The sequence below is a fragment of the Stegodyphus dumicola genome, chromosome 6, assembly GCF_044657685.1.
Source record: "Stegodyphus dumicola isolate Sdum_Otavi_A_Nest chromosome 6, ASM4465768v1".
Classification (NCBI taxonomy): domain Eukaryota; kingdom Metazoa; phylum Arthropoda; class Arachnida; order Araneae; family Eresidae; genus Stegodyphus; species Stegodyphus dumicola.
The window spans coordinates 54,601,772-54,619,969 of NC_140773.1; the positions used below are offsets into that span (position 1 = coordinate 54,601,772).

The window sequence follows — 18,198 nt, forward strand, 5'->3', positions numbered from 1 at the left end:
GAAGGCCGGATTGCGGATTGTTTAAGAATGTTTATCTAGTTTTTCGACGGTTGTAAAAGTGTCTTTGCAACTCTCCTGTGTAATACTAACGAATAAAATTTGTTTTGATTCTTCATCAAGTGTTGTCATCAAACACCTCGAATCCATGAACCCGTAGAACATAATAATTGAGTTCAGAAGTGGGATTTGCAAGTGAATGCCAGTGACCCGCCTTCAGGAAAAAGCCATGGGGAAGGAAATGAAGTTGACGGACTTGTTAGCAGCTGTAAAAGCCGAACTAGAAGAGTTGAAACCCTACCATTCTACCACTAGGTGCTACGAAGGAGTATGTTCTGATTTATTTTGCCCATTATTTTTCTTGATAATTATTATTGAACAAATGCTATTTCTCTAATTATAAAATTAAATTAAATGGCCTTGAAATAGTATAAGCAGGACGTCGTATCATTTTACAGAATTTTCTTTACAACATATTTGTTAATATCTGAAAGTTAATTTTTATTTTACTATAAACAGGCGTTTTGAACTAAAATATTTGAAATTTCTGTTATAGAATAATTAAACATTCATTTATTTAAAAAAAGTAAGTTTGAATATTTTTTAGTAAATTTTTATCCTTCAACCCGAAATGTGAAACCGTAACCTCTCAACTGCCTTTTTCGGTTAAATTTTCTCAGTTGCTAAACAGTTAAACTTGAATGAAGGCACGGTTAATGCAGTTTCGTGCATGTTTGAAATTCGTCCTACTTACTATTTTGTATTTCTGTTGTGCTATACAAAATTATTCAGCCTTAGCATCAAAATTTCGAAATGAAGAAGAAGTCAGTTTTTAGGTTTCCGGCGTGAATTTATGATCCCTTAAGCTCTCCGAAATTTTTGCTACCAAGAAAATTATATTCGCGGTTTGTTTATAAGTTCGGTTATTTTGAAAGATGCTAATTATTATACGAAGGAATACTTGACATCTTTGAGAACATGTGTTAAGTGATATATGTGTGATCCTTGTGGCATATTTGTATGTTTTACCAGTTGTGTGAGAAGTTTGCCCAAGAATGTCTGTGTCCTCCAAAAAGCATTGGAAGCTGCGTAAGTAAACATCAATTTGTTACCTGTTTATGGAATTTGATCGTTTGAATATGGTTTGCAAATGCTATATTATTTGTAGAGTTCTAATAAGTATCAACTTGGAACTGAAACCAAGCTTTAGAAAAATTGCATTTTCTGGGATACCATATTAATCTGCATAGTTTTAATCTGTAAATCGATTTATTGTTAAAAATTCATAACATTTATTTTTTAAAAATAATTTTTAAAAGAAACTGATTCAACTCTTTTTAGCAATAATTTAACTCTCATTATTAGCAATAAATTCAGAGAGCAGTAAGTTAATTTTTTGTCTCTTACTCAGTTGCTGATTGCTGTGCACTTTATTTTGTCATCTACTTTGTATTATTTTTGATCACAAGTTATTGACTGCATTATAAAATCGCATCTTATTACCTGTCTTCCTTTTAGTAATTTCTTGTATTTTTTTTTTTTTTTTTTTTTTTTTTTGTGAGTTGTTGGGCAAATTTTGAAATTAAATATGTGTGATCGAGCTTTATTTTTCTTCCAGAAAATATTGTAAAAGAAAATTTGGTAGTAAATTATCAGATAAATCAAATGTGCAAAGCTGCCGAAAGGGATGTTGAGCTAATGCTTTATTAACTTTCTTTTTATTCCCTTGGGCTCAAAGTATGTATGTTGCATTTTTAGCCATGCTAAAGTATGTATATGAGTATTATGCATTGATTATTTGTGTATTTGGGTAAAAAACAAAGCAGTAAATTTCAGATAAATATGTAGGAATACATGTAAGAATGATATACAAATAAAACACAATAAGTGCACAAAAGTTCACAGGGCTGTCAAAAGCTATTATTATAAGTGTAAACAATGGGAATTGGAAATTTAGCCATATTTGATAAATAAAAGCTTCAATTCCCACTCAGGATTTTTTCAGTATAAAAGTATAAGAAAATTGCAAAATGAAATTAGCCAAAGAATATAAAATTTAAAATATCTAATTAGATATTAGAATTTAACAAACATTCTCTATTTGTAAAAAGCAAATTTAAAGTTGGTAAAATCCTAGTATACGGTGCAGTCTTGGCGTGATTTTGAAAATTATCGCCAACACCCAAAAATGACCCAAAGAACGTCTATATATATATATACTAAAAAATTTTACATATATACAATTTCAGTGTACTTTAAGTATATATATATATAGACTCAAAGAACGTCTATATATATACTTAAAGTACACTATATACTATCACTATATACATAGTATATACTATGTATAACTATATATATTCTTTGAATACCCGTTTCTACTTGTGGTATATGTTCTGTTTTTACTGCTTATCATAAAAGTCGCCAGAAGTAGTCAAATCCCACGTGCACCGGATACTAGGATTAAGCCTTAAAGTTAATTAAATTTTAAATAATGAAATTTAATGCAAACAAATAAATTACATATTAGTGTATTTTATATCAGAATCGTGTTATCAATACAGTAGCTGGAATCAATATATTATAAAGTGAATTTAAGTCAGTTTGGAGTTTTTTTTAAATGCTGTTCTCACATAACATGAAGACCTCCTGGAAACATCCAGTTTTTCGTATTTCAAGCTTGATTGCTATGTTATACATTAATGAAAAAAAAAAAAAAAATTAAATTCAGGATACCAGTGCATATTATATATTACTGCTACTTATATATTAAAAAAATTAAAGGCACTAAAACATTTCTGAGCTTTGAATAATATGTTGCTGAGCCATTTAGCATTCAGAGCAAAATAGTAAATAATATGCATCGCGACAGTTAAATGCTCAAAACATTTCCTTCAATAAATTTTATGGTATTCTAACATCATAAATTTGTGTTTAAAATTTGAAGTGTTTTCTTTTAGCACTTCAAATATGATATAGAGTGGACTGCTAATGAGGCTTTGTTTCTATATTACATTCATAGTGATGAACCAATGCTGGAAAACTGAAGTTATCATATGGACAGTCTGGGAGTGAAAAGTTTCTGGAGTGTATGAAAGGCATTTTAATGTTTTTAACATTTTCACTGCCAGTCATCTGCGTGTTGATATTCATTGCCTGACACACAAGTAGATTGTGCTCATATGCCTACTCCTGTTTAGGAAATATAACTCTTTCATGACTAAAATGCCTGAGATGGCCTTTCTTTCAAAGCACCAATGGCTGAGATTACATGCTATGTTTCTACTCTTTCCCTAAAGTACATAATAGACTAAGATGCAGTTTTTCCCAAAGCATGGTATCAGTTCATTTTCATTTTAGACAGTCTTGCTGTAAAAGGATTCTTTTATTGTCCATTATTTTTAGGTTAAAGAAAACTTGGTATATATACACCAGCGATTCTCAACTGGTGGTATGCATATCACTCATGGTATGCAAACAAACAAAATATTTTTATCTATTAAACTCAAAACTTTAATACTCCAACATTCTGTTTTTTCTCTAACACTCATAAATTTATGTGATCTGAGCTTTGTTCAAAGTCAATAGCCACTCATAGACTAGCAAAATAATCCACTTTTATTTTCATAAATATTCTTTAAGCATTGACATAATTTGTCATAAATGATGTTTTTAAAAAGGAGTAATAGAAATTGATGTTGTATTTAATAAGAAATAAAAATAAGTTGTTATGAAAAGATAATACAGTCAAGAGTCGTTAATTCGGACACCCATAATCCGGAATGATCTACAAAGCCACAAACTTTCTGTGCATGCATCGTGTTGACGCATGCACATAGGCGTTTACGTGTGCGCGTAAGACCTTTACGGCTGCAAATATGCGTGTGCGCAAGCGCATAATATGTTTACGCATGCGCGTTTAATGTATAACGGACGGTTTAAGGTAAGCTAAAATTATCTAATTCTGTTAATGTTGCAGATTGCGTTGTTCCTTAATCTTCGAATTGGATCCGGTTTATTATTTTTTGCAGACTGTTAGAGCAATTTTATAAAAGTAAGCTTGAACTTTCGATTATGTCAAATAGAATTTCCAATATATATTTACTAATATGTAAAGGATCTACAAAGCGAAAGTATGTTTTGAAATCCGAAATCTGTTTATCAATTTCATGCTGCTCTGCGGTAGGGAGGGCAGAATGCCGCGGCGCGCAATGAATTGGAAGTTCATTGCACGCCGTGCCGTTTCTGTCAGCACTATCCTTATCTTCAGGGCAGATGTTTTTATTTTATTTGGCTTATAATTCCTTACTAAATGTAGTATTTCATCTCGATGTACTCCGTCTTTGATATGATTTAAATCAAATTCCTTGTCATTATGATTCACTTTCGATAGTGAAGAAAGTGACACAAAGGTTATTGAAAATGAAAACATTTCAATTGACAAATTAGTCAGCATTCTCGACACGGCAATTATAGGACTTGAACAGCGGAACTTTGTAACTAAACAAGAAATTATGTCTGTTTAATAGAATTAAAGAGAAAGTATTGTCACATGAAATGAAGCAAATTAAACAACTTACATTGAAAGAAATGTTTAATAAAGTAAACAAATAAATATTAAGCTTTTTCTTTTTGTAAATTTTGATACCCTTTAGATCATAATTGTTCTTTGTTTCATAAATTACGGTTTCATATTTTTAATTTTGTAATTTCTGCGTGCCATCTTACCAGATTTAAACTGATGATCTATAATCCGGAAAAATCGATAATCCGGAATCGCCGAAGTCTCGACGATTCTGTATTAATGACTTTTGACTGTAGTATCTAATTACTTCTTTTAGAGTTGGTTGATTTATCAGCATGTCCACACTTTATGTCGTCACCATTTCTGGGCTCATATTACTCTTATTTTCAATTAGAATAATTTTTACCTCGATTTGCTGTCTTTAACAGCAGGTATTTTGTCTTGTTGCTTTGTACTCCTTACTTTCCTATGCGATTTGGGAATATCGTTATTTATTTTTGGAGAACTCGTAATATATTGCACATTTAAATATCTGTGAAAAAATAATAAAACAAAGCTAGATTTTCAAACTGAAAAAATGGCTAGGGTTGACTAATCAGAAAAGTGGTGATTTAAAAGTGATGGATCCAGGTCAATCTACTAGCATTAAAAATTTTTATTAGCACTGAGGATTATGAAAAAAAAAATTAGATTAGATCAGATAGGTGTTTTAATAAACTTTTTAATCACCGATAAATTAAAATCATGAAGTGATATATTTCCATTATAATACTGTAAAGGGCCCTTATTTTCGCGAGCTAGTCGTAATCGCGAAAATTTAAGCCTCGCGAAATACTTTTTTTCTTTTTCCGCCTCAAATAATATTAAAAAATCAGAAATTTTTCACTTTCCCAAAATTTAATGATTTATTCCACAGTTACAAGCTTTTTCTTGACAAATTTCTTTCTTATAACTATTTTTTGAATAATATACAACTATATTTCTCAAATATAAAACAATAAAATTAATAGAAGGCAGCTCATTCACTTAGTATACTATTTCAACCAGCTTCAATGAAGCCATTCAAAATTATCTCATGTTTGGCTTCAATACCATTAAATACGCACACAAGCCAAGAAGCGTGAATCGGTTTTAGTCTTGATATTCGCAAGTCAACAGATTCTTTTTCCTCTAGAAATTGAAGCTCATTAGAATACCACTCAATAAACTCATTCTTGAGCAAAGATTTAAACTCGCCATTTACAATTAAGTCCAAAGGTTCGAGCTCTCCTGTGCAGAAAGCGGGCACCAAAAACTGGACTAATATTCCTCTTCTCTAGTTCAGTCAGAAAAAGAGGATCTTGGTGTGCCTTAAAAACGTCGAACAATTCAATCGAATTTTTCAATTTTCTCAACTTTACTTAGGTACTTTTGAAATCTTTCAACTTTCGGTTCAGTTCGAAATCTTTCAACTTTCGGTTCAGTTCATATAAAATGTGCGAAATTTTCAACTCGCAAAGTCACCAATATGGTCATTTTCGTGAAAATTACGGCCCGCAAAATAAGGGTCTTTACAGTATTTATTATAGATACATTGGGAATCTGTCATCATTATTTGCAAAATATACAAAAACGATTTGGTAAGCCATCTGATAATTTTCCTTTCGCATGGATAATATGCAAGCATTTAATCTTGCTTATCAATGCCTGCAATAAATTCATTGCAGTGAATTACAGCAAGTGATTTTGGTTTTATTTCACCTTTTTTGTTTATGCTTTCTACAATATGATTTTTGTATTCATTAGAAATGTCATGTCTCTTTTTATCTCTTTTTACCCTTCCACTTATCATTCATTACATCATTAGCATACTTTGCCCTTTAGTTTTTTGTTTTTTGCTTAACTTTTTTTCAGAAATGCCTTTCATCTCTTTCTGATTACCCCAGTGCAGTGCGTTTTCCTATTAGGACAACATTTCTCTCGTTCATAGCTTTCATAATTAATTTTTCATAGATACATTATATCCTACACCTAGCATCCTACATCCGAAATACCATGGACATCTTTGAGATTGTCACTATCAGCTTCATAATTAAAATCATTCAGATAATTGTCCTTGCAGCTCAGTCAACAATTTTTCAATTTTATCAGCAATTAAGAGGCTTTTAATTTTTCACTTTTCTTTCTTTGGACATGAAAACTATGCAGAACTATTATGTGTACAACTCATGTTAAAAGATTATTTTATCAATGAGAAATAAAACAATTCAAAGTTACGTGCATTTACAACTGATTTTCTAACCTTCACTCCACAGCAATACCAGCATACATGCTCAAAATCTAATGCTGATTGAACTTTAGAAAAAACATTGAGGTGTAGCTTTTCCCACTCCAATATATGATTAACATCTGAGATAATCATTCTACATTATGCACTAGCTCAGGATAACAGTGTGCTGTTTCAGTGATAGTGCCACATCATGCATCAGTGCATGACTGACAGTGAACATATCACATTAATGATAATAATTATAAAAAATCTGAGAGGTTTCAGATTTTACATTACGTTCAAAGGGGTGTTTCTTTAATGTCTTTTGTGTTACCTGTATTTATTAAATATCATGTTCCTTGCACTTAAGCCATAGAATTCAGTTCAAGAGCAGGGTCACAAAAATATGAAACCGTAATTTATGAAATAAAGAACAATTATGATCTAAAGCATATCAAAATTTACAAAAAAAAAAAAAAAAAAAAACTTATTATTTATTTGTTTACTTTATTAAACATTTCTTCCAATGTAAGTTGTTTAAGTTGCTTTGTTTTTTGTGCTAATACTTTCTTTAATTCTATGAACAGACATAATTTCTTGTTCAGTTACAAAGTTCCAAGTCCTGTAATTGCTGTGTCGAGAATACCAACTAACTTGTCAATTGAAGTTTTTTCGTTTTCTCTTTCACTTTCTTCACTATCGGAAGCGCGCATGGGTAAACGCTTTACTGGCTTTACGCGCATGCATAAGTTTGTGGCTTTGAGGTCCGGATTACGGACTTTATACTGTATTATGTATATATTACATACCTCATACAAAATCATTTGATTTATACATTTCCTTTTCTCCTGCACATTCACAAGGATTTGTCAAACATTTAGATGTAATCTATTGAGAGTACAAACAAGTCTGCTGTTTAACAAAAGATTGGTGGCACAAGTAACTTATGGTTATTGCAAAACAGCTGTTTTATTACAATCTCATAAGCTTGCCAAAAGATTGATGCAGTCTTTGACATCTTTTGTATGGGATAGACCAGCAGATTTCAGAGAGATTTCTCCAGCAAAAGCTGATGTGTGAGCTCCAATGGTAGAGTAAAATGAAATAAGCTCGCAAAAAAAACACTGGCTGCTGCTTTTGCAAAATCCTCCACCCTAGAACCATCTGTATAGACCCTGAGCCAATGTGAAACAGGGTAATGATTATTCAAAGTTTCATGCATCACAGATCTTAGAATTTCATCACAGTCCTCTGTTTTTAATAGAAGTGAATTTGATGTCTAAGACAAAGAATGTAACGGAAGAATGAAAGTGAACGAAGACGCGGAATTGGAAGCATTATTATTGGATGAAGATTTATACCAAATACAAGTAGAACTTGCACTTATATTAGGAGTGACTCAAGTAATTTCACATTATTAAACATTATTGGGAATTTTTTAAAAGCAAGGAAACTGGTCTTGATATGAATCGAAGCTGAGAAATGTTGAACAGCGATGTTTTGCACGTGAAATGCTGCTTGCCAGGCATACCGTTTTAAACATTTTTTTTATCATGGTTATACAGTCAAAAGTCGTTAATTCGGACTCGTCGGGACTTCGGCGATTCCGGATTATCGATTTTTCCGGATTATAGATCATCAGTTTAAATCTCATAAGATGGCATGCAGAAATTCTAAAATTAAAAATATGAAACCATAATTTATGAAATAAAGAACAATTATGATCTAAAGGGTATCAAAATTTACAAAAAAAAAAAAAAAAAAAAAGCTTAATATTTATTTGTTTACTTTATTAAACATTTCTTTCAATGTGAGTTGTTTAATTTGCTTCGTTTTATGTGATAATACTTTCTCTTTAATTCTATAAACAGACATAATTTCTTGTTCAGTTACAAAGTTCCGCTGTTCAAGTCCCGTTAATTGCTGTGCTGAGAATACCGACTAACTTGTCATTCGAAATTTTTTCGTTTTCACTAACCTCTCTGTCACATTCTTCATGTCTTTATCCATTTTTTGCAGCAATTCCACTTTTTGTTTGATGGACATCGAAACATACTTTCGTTTTGTACAATCCTTTGGGAGCTCCAGAATCGGAAATTCTATTTGACATAATCGAAAGTTCAAGTTTACTTTTATAGTATTGCTCTTACAGTCTGCAAAAAATAATAAGCCGGATCCAATTCGAACATTAAGGAACAACGCAATCATCAACGTTAACTGAAATAGATAATTAGATAATTTTAGCTTATACCGTCTGTTATACATAAAACGCGCACGCGAAAACGTATTCTGCGCTTGTGCACACACATATGCACTGTCGTAAAAGGTCTTACGCGCACGCGTAAACGCCTATGCGCATGTGTCAACGCGGCGCATGCGCAGAAAGTTTTTAGCTTTAAGGTCCAGATTATGGGTGTCCGAATTAACGACTTTTGACTGTATTATGATAAAAAGTTGTGGCTATCTAATGTTCGACTGCGTGCGCAGCCAATCCACGTCATGTGGTTTATGTAAAAACTGCTAGCGTGGCATTGAACTCGCTCTTCACCCTTAGCTGCAGCATAGGATGTTTGAATTTTAGTTTAGTGGTTTTTGTTATTCGTTCTGTAGTTTCAGTTGTGTTTAAAGTTATGGTGTATGTGAATAAAGGTTATGTTTAAGGAAATGGAGTCATGTCAATTCAAGGATATACACCAAGCACAACCACTACGCCACCATAAAGTAAAGCTTCTACAAATCATCGCATGATGATAATATTGCAAACATGCATTTTCAGGCTTTAAAAATTTGCATATTTGCATAATAATTTGTGTGCGCAAGAAGGAAAAAGATAACTGCTATAAAGTAGTCTGAATCTTTTGTACATTTCAGACTAGGCTACTTGAATATGGCAAAGCATATGATGGTTATCTGCGAAGGAAAGGGGTACTGTTGTAAAGGGCCTCCTAAGGAAAATTGGCCTATATTCACGTTATGAGAAAACTAACTATGCAGCCAACCTATTTGCCTATTTTCAAACTCACGTCGAACTACTATTCAGTGTTTTGGATACTGGTAGGACCTAGTGCATTTAAGATAGGCTAATATGAGTGTGTTGAGGAGTGCCAAATGTATTTTAAATGTACTCTGAATTTAATAGCATGTAACCTATCATAAATTGAGGAACTGTAAAATTATTTATAGAAATATTTTTTCAAAAAATTATTTCGGTATTTGAAAAAGAAAACAATATATTTTAGATCATTTCTAATGTTTGTTTTTTCCTTTTTTTAGAGGAATTTGCAGCTCATTCAGCCAATGTCAACTGTTTATCGTTTGGTCGGAAATCAGGCCGTGTTTTAGTAACTGGTGGAGATGACAAGAAGGTTAATCTGTGGGCAGTTGGAAAACCTAACTGCATCATGGTAAGTAATTTAAGAAACTTAGAAATTCTTGTATGCAGTTTCTCTTATAGGGTACTGGATATGATATTAAATAGATGTCAGTAATTTTTTTTTATATTTAAATATGTTTATTTCACAGATATTAAAACTGTTCTTAATTTGTTTAATATGTTAGTGTTCAAAAGGCTTACATCAGTGTAATTTGACTATTTCATTCGTCATCCTATTTATTATTTAAATTTTTAGTGAAATTTTAGAAGTTTAATGTAAAATTGCGAGTTAAAAATCAAGCTATCGTTCTAAATTTGAGTGCTGTGCACTTAACTAAATTAATGCTTTGTTCTTATTGAGCTAAGGAATCATTAAACAATTCGGTACTTTTCCGAGCGCAAATGAAAAATCGCCAAATAATGTAGAGCGAAGTGAATGACAAAACAGTCAATGGAATAAAAGTCGAAAAGTATATCAACTATAAACAAATACCGGAAGTGTACCGATTGAGTAGTGTACATGGACAAAGTCAAGGGAGTGCGCAATGCCAATTTTGTGCAATTCTCTGATTTTTTTCAAGTGAAAATAGGTCAGTGTATACATGGATAAAGTCAAGGGAGTGTGCAATGGCAAGTTTGTGCAATTCTCTGATTTTTTTTGAGTGAAAATCGGTTGATGTGTACATGGATATCGAGTTTGTGCAATTTGACTTATTTAAATTTTTTTTCCTTTTACTTGTTATTAATAAATGTTTGCTTATAGTTGATATATGTTTTTGACTTTTATTCCGTTGACTGTTATGTTATTCCCTTTGCTCTACATTATTTGGCGATTTTTCGCTTGTGCCCGGCTAACGGAAAAGTACCAACAATTTTTATTGTAAAACGGTAAAAATATTTTGATGTTGCACATTTTTATGTAATTCATCAAGAATTATAATGCAATAAATGGGTCATTTAAATTTATTCTATATAAAAATGTTTATACTTTTTTCGGTACTATTAGGACCGTAAAAAATTTGCAGCAAAATGTATGCCAAATCTAGCAAACGCGCCCATTTAATAGTGCGCCAAATCTAGCTGATTTCAGATTTTGTAAGTTTATATAGTTCTATATTTCTTAAGACGCCACTGAAATATTAGTTTAATTTTTAAATCCTTTTTTGATTTTAAATTCTTTTTTTGATATCCTATGGATTTAACAATTTAGGAATTGCCCATGACAAAAAGTCTGCAATAGAATTTTGGGTAAAGTGCAGAATCACCCACAGCGTGACGCGTTTTTAAGAATTACACTCATTCGGTATCCATGTACACATCGACCTATTTTCACTTAAAAAAAAATCCCGGAATTGCACAAAAATGGCACTGCGCACACTCTTGACTTTATCTATGTACACATTGACGTATTTTTACTTAAAAAGTAAAAGAAAATTGACAAAAATTCAATTGTTTTTACCCTTGTAAAAAGCGGCAAACAAATAAGTGGGCGATTCTGCACTTTACCGAGAATTTTTTCAAAGAAAAGGCATCATTCATTATAGAAAATTATGTTTGAACAACCAACGAGATGATATTATGCTTTAGCCATAACTCGGTAGCGAAATAGCGATGCAGCCATCCATTCAGTTATGTTTAGCAATTTTTATATAAATTATAATAATGATCTGAAATAGTTATTTACTATTATGATTCCATTCAGTCATGTTTAGCCTTTTTTATGTAAATTATAATAGTAAAAAAACTATTATATGCAATTAACTTTTCATCTAAATTAAAGCATCAATCTTAGATAGATAGTTACTATTATACTTCATTTCTTGCTTTAGGGCCCCACCAGTGGCCGAGCGGTAAAGTCGCTGAACACTGGTAGTTCGATCCGAGGTTCGAATCCTGCAAACGGGCTGGCTGCATGGGCGTTTTCGTGGTTTACCCCATGTGTAATATGTATACGAGCCAGTTTCTTCTAGAAAGTCCTCCACGAAGGCATTCCTTCCCTGAGGCAGATAGCCCTCGAGGTTTTGCCAATCAGTCTTGCTTTATGGTTGACGCTATTATTTTTGGCAGCACTGGCTTCAACAATAGTTTGGCGATTTTTTACAGCCCTCAAAACCGAATAGTACCCTTTTTACTTCCTTGTACGAAGTAAAAAGGAAGTATTGTAATCACGAAAATTTTCAGGCAGCATATTTCAACGATGTTTTTGCGTGATATCTGTACGTAAGGACAGAATAAAATACTCTTTTCCTTCAAAAAAATTATAAAAATGCTTTAAAATTAATTCTGAAGAGAATTTTTTGTGGCGTCTGTACGAACGTCGTTCATACGTACATACGTTCGTACAGACGTTTAATTTAGTACTTTCATTTAATTTAGATGTATGTATGTACATACGTTGGTACAGACGCATATGTACGTATGTACATACATACGTATCTCGCATAACTAAAAAACGAGTAGCCTCAGAACGTTGAAATTGTGTATATAGGACTTCTATAACATGTAGATGTGCACATCATATTTTGGTTGCAATCGGCGGCTAATCTTTAGAATATGGTAACAGGTAGTTTGGTGACATTTTGGTAAGGCGATAAAGGTTACTAGCTAGGACTTTAGCAATAATCTGAGAAGTACACAGTTTGAATCGCAGATTATTTTGTCTCAGAGAAATGAGAGATTGAGACATGTAATGTGACATTTTCCGGAAAATTCTGATCGTGATTTTAGCTAATAAGCACTTAGAAACAATTTCGCTGCTAAAGTGCAGAATCGCCCACTTATTTGTTTGGCGCTTTTTACAAGAGTAAGAAGAATTGGATTTTGTCAATTTTCTTTGACTTTTTAAGTGAAAATAGGTCGATGTGTACATAGATAAAGTCAAGAGTGTGCGCAATGCCATTTTTGTGCAATTCTGGGATTTTTTTTAAGAGAAAATAGGTCGACGTGTACATGGATACAGTGTATGTGCAATTCTTAAAAACACGGCAAGCAGGCACTCTCAATTTCGCACCTAATCTTCGTCGTAATTAAGCATTCTTTTTCCATAAAAGTTCTAGTATAAGCGTAATTCGGCTAGCAGATTGTTGGAAAAAATGTTTAGTTAAAAAAAAAAAACATGACTTTACTTCGTGAAAACAAAATGGCGTCCAAAACAAAACTAGCAGGTTGCTGTAGCAGGGTTGGTCGCCAAATTTTCGCCAAAAAATCGCCAAGTTACCATAATGTAAAGATTCACCCAATCGGCTGCACCAAACATATATAAATATATTTATATATATATCCACTCTGTTACCCGGCTCAGTGATCTCAGTTTCTTAACTTTTATATGTTGGTAAATTGTACATTTTTTGCTTTAAAAATGATTGAATTATGTTGTTTTTATCTTCCGGTTAAGGATTTTATGCCTTTAGTAAATCTGTGTGCAATATTTTTAGAATTATCAACAATTAGAGAAACTTAACTTCGCAACAACAAAGATAACGCCTTCATTTATTATTTAAATCATGCTTAATCCTTTCTGGAATTTTTTCGAGGAAATAAGCGTTTAAGATTTACTTTGTAATTTTTAATATAGATATTTTGAGTTTTTATGCATTTTTGCCTTCTCGCGAAGTGAGGAATTAATTAAATGAGAAATACTCAATCGTCTGTGAAAAACTGTTTCTTTCTTTCTTTCTTTTTTTTTTTTTTGTTTGTTTAATTTCTTTTATACATCATTCTAGCTTTATTATAGTATTTGAATAGAACATGTGACAACGATTAGATAATTCTATTCTTTAAATGATATAAATTTTGTGCATTATGAGTTATAATATGAACGAAATATATAAGTTAACTGTTATATAATTATTGGATTATATAACAATTAACTTAGTTTCCATTATAAAATTATTATATAAGTTAACTGTTATATAATTATTAATACTGTTAAGTGAATCTAGCGCCAGAGTGTCGCTATGGTAAACAAATACTAGAGTGAATTTTACAGAATGTATTTATTCTATTCTGGTTTATGTGCTATCGGCGAAGTAGATTTAATTCAATCCAATAAGTTTAAATGAAATGCAAGAAAAAATGCGTATAATTTAATATTCCAATACAAGGAAGTCATGTGGTGTACACATCAGATTTTTTCTTCTTTCTTTTCATTTATTTTATGTATAATTTCATTATGTACTTGTATAATTTTGCTTTAATCTATCCTTTCTACTTATTATGCTCTATACTATTCTTTGGGAAGAATAAATATACAGTTCAAAGTCCAAAATCCGGACTCATCGGGACTTCTACGATTCCGGTTTTCGGATTTTTCCGGATATTAGATCATCAATTTAAATCTGGTAAGATGGCATTTAATTCTATAAACAGGCATAATTTCGTGTTCAGTTACAAAGTTCTTGTAATGGCTATGTCGAGAATACGAAAAGTTTACATTATATAAAAACTTCTCATCCCTTAATTTTGCCGCTCGCTCGGTGCTTCCGCAAATTAAAAAAATTTTGTCTTTCCTAAATTCTGTAGGCCCGTGCCGATATATTCTGCCGCCACTTTTGGGTTTATGGTGAATAACATATCAGTTAGTCTTAATTAAAATAGCACTAAATGTAATCTTTTGGTCTACGAGTTTCAATAACAAAATCTGTTTTTAGCATATGAAAAAAAATTTCTTCAATTTTTCCTTGTCAACATATCTTAGAGCATTTAAAAATCTATAATCTGCCAAGCCTAATGTCAGCATAAAAGGTTGCCATATTTTTGTTATTCAATTACTAATATAAAAAAAAGTTTAGACATCACTGCATGATTTATTAGTGAGGCTGTTATGTATTGATAAACATGCAGTGATGAAAGCAAAATATAATAAATGATGACTCTCAGGCCTGGTCAAGGGTATAAAATAGGTGAATGTTTTGGTTGTACCCCAAGCAGACACTCAGCTATGAAGCCAAATTATTAATATCACAAATTTATGCTTACATGATTGTTTTTTCATAATGAGGTATTTTATTTAGTGTCTAAGTGAAATTAAGAATCGGAATTTTTAAGTGAAAATCTCCATATGTTTTATTATGGAAGGAAAAATCAAATGCGCATGCATAAAGCATACAAAAAAAAAAAAAAAAATGTGGCTTTGAGGTCTGGTTTTAGATCATTCCGGATAATGGACGTTCGGTATTTCGGACAGATTGCTTTTATGATGGTCCTGGAAAATTCATTTTCAAGTAGAAAGTTATTTTGGGGGTCTGTGCTTTTGATTTGTGACTCGGTTATTTTTTCAGCATCCATTTAATGTCTTATTGATTAATAAATTTATTTGCCAAGGCAGATGTTATTCAGCTCATCCTTTTTTGAAATCATTTTGGTTGTTTCCAAAAGTTGAATTCTCTCTGTGTAGATTCCATACCATTTTAACTTCCTTGTATGAACTGTAATCGCGAAAAATTTTGCTTTTCGTATTTCAACAGAAATATACATTTTGACCATTCCCAAATCCGTATTGACTATTTTTTGTGTGGCACTTGTACGTATGAACAGAATAAAAGATTCTATTTGAAAATAAATTGTTAAATGGATTTTTATCATTGCATCTGTAAATACATATCTTCTTGCATAATTCAAAAATGCTTAGCTGTAGAATGCTGAAATTTTCTATATTTCTATACATAGGACTGCTATAACATCTAGTTATGCAGCCCTCTTTTTATCACAATTGGCAGTACCTAAGTGTTAAATCAGGAAAATGGATAAAAGATGAAAATTTTATTATCAAATGAGAACTTTTTAACAAAATATGGTATCGTATTGAGATTCTGCAAATTCACGAGAACCGTCCAATGGACAAAATTCAAATTGCGTTTTTCATGTCTCGAAAGCACAACTTATATTTATTCAATTTATATATAGCATTGTTCTAGTATAGACATTCTGACACGAAATCAGACTTTTTCTGAAATAACATGATTTTTTTCCATATTTCAATTCTTTGACTCAAATTATGCCTAGATATTAAATTTTGTAGTTTTGGTGAGAAATTTAAAAATTTATCTTTTCATTTTTTATCTTATTTATCACATTTTTTTCAGTTGCGCCAAGAATAATTCACTTGGCAAACTTTTTGATTTATAGCAACCTATTTTTCTTTCCTTTTTCTTCATTGTCCACAAGCAGGATAAAAGTCATTGTTTGTACTTTCAACCAATTTTTAACAAAGTTTGTAATCCACGTATTCATTGTTATTGTTTATAATAAATACGGCAATTTCAAAATGTGCCAAAATGTAAATTCACGTATATCTTAGGAAATTTGGAATAAAAAACAATAATTTTTTGCAGGTATGCTTAGAAATATATCTACTTTAAGATGATGGTAAAAACTTTATAGGTTATAATTCAAAATTTAAAAAAAATATATAAAAATTATTTAAAAATACAAATTAAAAAAATATAAAAAATGGGCGAATTTTATTTGGAATGAACCTAAATTTCAAAATGTGCCTGCTTTCGAGACATGAAAAACACAAGTTGAATTTTGTCAATCGGCCCAGTAAAATGGGAAATGTAGAATAGCCCCCCCCTTATTTTTGCACAGTGTACATCATTTTAGCTATCAGTTTTCATTAATTGCATTATTTAATTTTTTAATGTTATGTATTTGTAAATGAACAGAATCATTTGTAGTTTTAACTTCTAAAATGGTGAGCTACTCAAATAAGCTAACAGAGGTTAATTTTCAGATATCTTCTTTGATCACCTGCTGCATTTTCCTTGGCAAGCCCATAAATAATATTGGCCAGTTCTGCATTCATTTAGTGATGCATATTGCATGGAAAGTAATTTACACCAACCGAACGCTTCTTGCACTCAAAAGTTCTCTTCAATTTACCACTCAAAAGTGCAATGTACCACATTAGTGCTGTGTATATTGCTAATCCTAAATAAAGAGTAATTGTACATGAATAAAGCATGCAAATTAAGGTTTTGGATGTATATGTTTATTAATTATTTTATATTTTCATTGCCAGAAATGCTAATCTGGGATTCAGAAAATAGCATTTTGAAATTCTGAAAAATCATCAAAAAGCACTGCATTGCCAAATATTGGGGTAATTGGTTTGGTTATTTGAATATGGCAAAGCATCTGAGGGCTATCTGCCTAAAGGGAGATGTACACTGAGGGGGGAAAAAAAAGAAAAGGAAAGAAAAAAGGCTGATTTCTGTGTTTTTCCCACCTGTAACATAAATATAAGCAAGTTTTCCACAGAAAGACTTCCATGAATATGCACTGCACGCAAAAAAAGGGCAGGGGGACAGTTCTATATCTCCCGTTCTACTGAGCTGATTGACGAAATTGCGTTTTTCATGTCTCGAAAGCGTGACTTAGGATATGTATTATATTTATATATAAAGTTGTTCTAATACAGGTATTTTGACATAAAATTTGATTTTTTCTGAAATGATATGCTCAATGTTTTTATATCTTCTCTCTACGACTCAAATTATGCTAAACTGCCAAGTTTTGTAAAAATCGCACAGGTAGTTTTTAAAAAATTAGTTCTCAAAATTTTAGCTCCTCTATGTTAATTCAGTTTGATAATTATTTATTAATATTTCTTTTTTTTTAATTAAAAGTACTTAATTCCTTCTTTCAGAATTCGAAATTTAGGTTCACTTCAAATAAAATTCTCCCACTTTTTATGATTTATTTTTTCAATTTATATTTTACAATAATTTTTTTAAATGTTTTGAAAAAAAATTCTGAATTGTAACATATAAAATTTTTAGCATCATCTTAAACTAGATGTACTTCTAAGCATACCTGCAAAAAATGGTTTTTTTTAATTCAAAATTTTCTAAGATATACATGAATTTATATATTGGAGAGTTTCAAAATTTGGCATTTTTTTTTTTAAAATTATTTGAAAGTATAAATAATGCCTTTTTTCCTCCGCTTGTCTACAGTGAAAAAATGAAAAGGGAAATACATATTCTTTGTCAGATGTAATTGGGGGGGGGGATGCAAGATCAGTTAAGCCCTGCATCTGAAGTTGAAATTCTT

At 31.3% G+C, this 18,198-nt stretch overlaps 1 protein-coding gene across 2 annotated transcripts in view; it reads left to right on the forward strand.

Annotated features, from left to right (window-relative positions):
• Positions 1-673: 673 nt before the first annotated feature.
• LOC118199897 (katanin p80 WD40 repeat-containing subunit B1-like) overlaps positions 674-18,198 on the forward strand; it is a 162,054-nt gene continuing 144,529 nt past the window's right edge. For both annotated transcript variants that reach the window (XM_035371764.2, XM_085818324.1), the window contains exons 1-2: positions 674-1,086; positions 10,044-10,174. In XM_035371764.2, the coding sequence (XP_035227655.2) occupies positions 1,053-1,086; positions 10,044-10,174 (165 nt within the window). In that variant the 5' untranslated portion in view covers positions 674-1,052. The remainder of the gene's footprint in view (positions 1,087-10,043; positions 10,175-18,198) is intronic.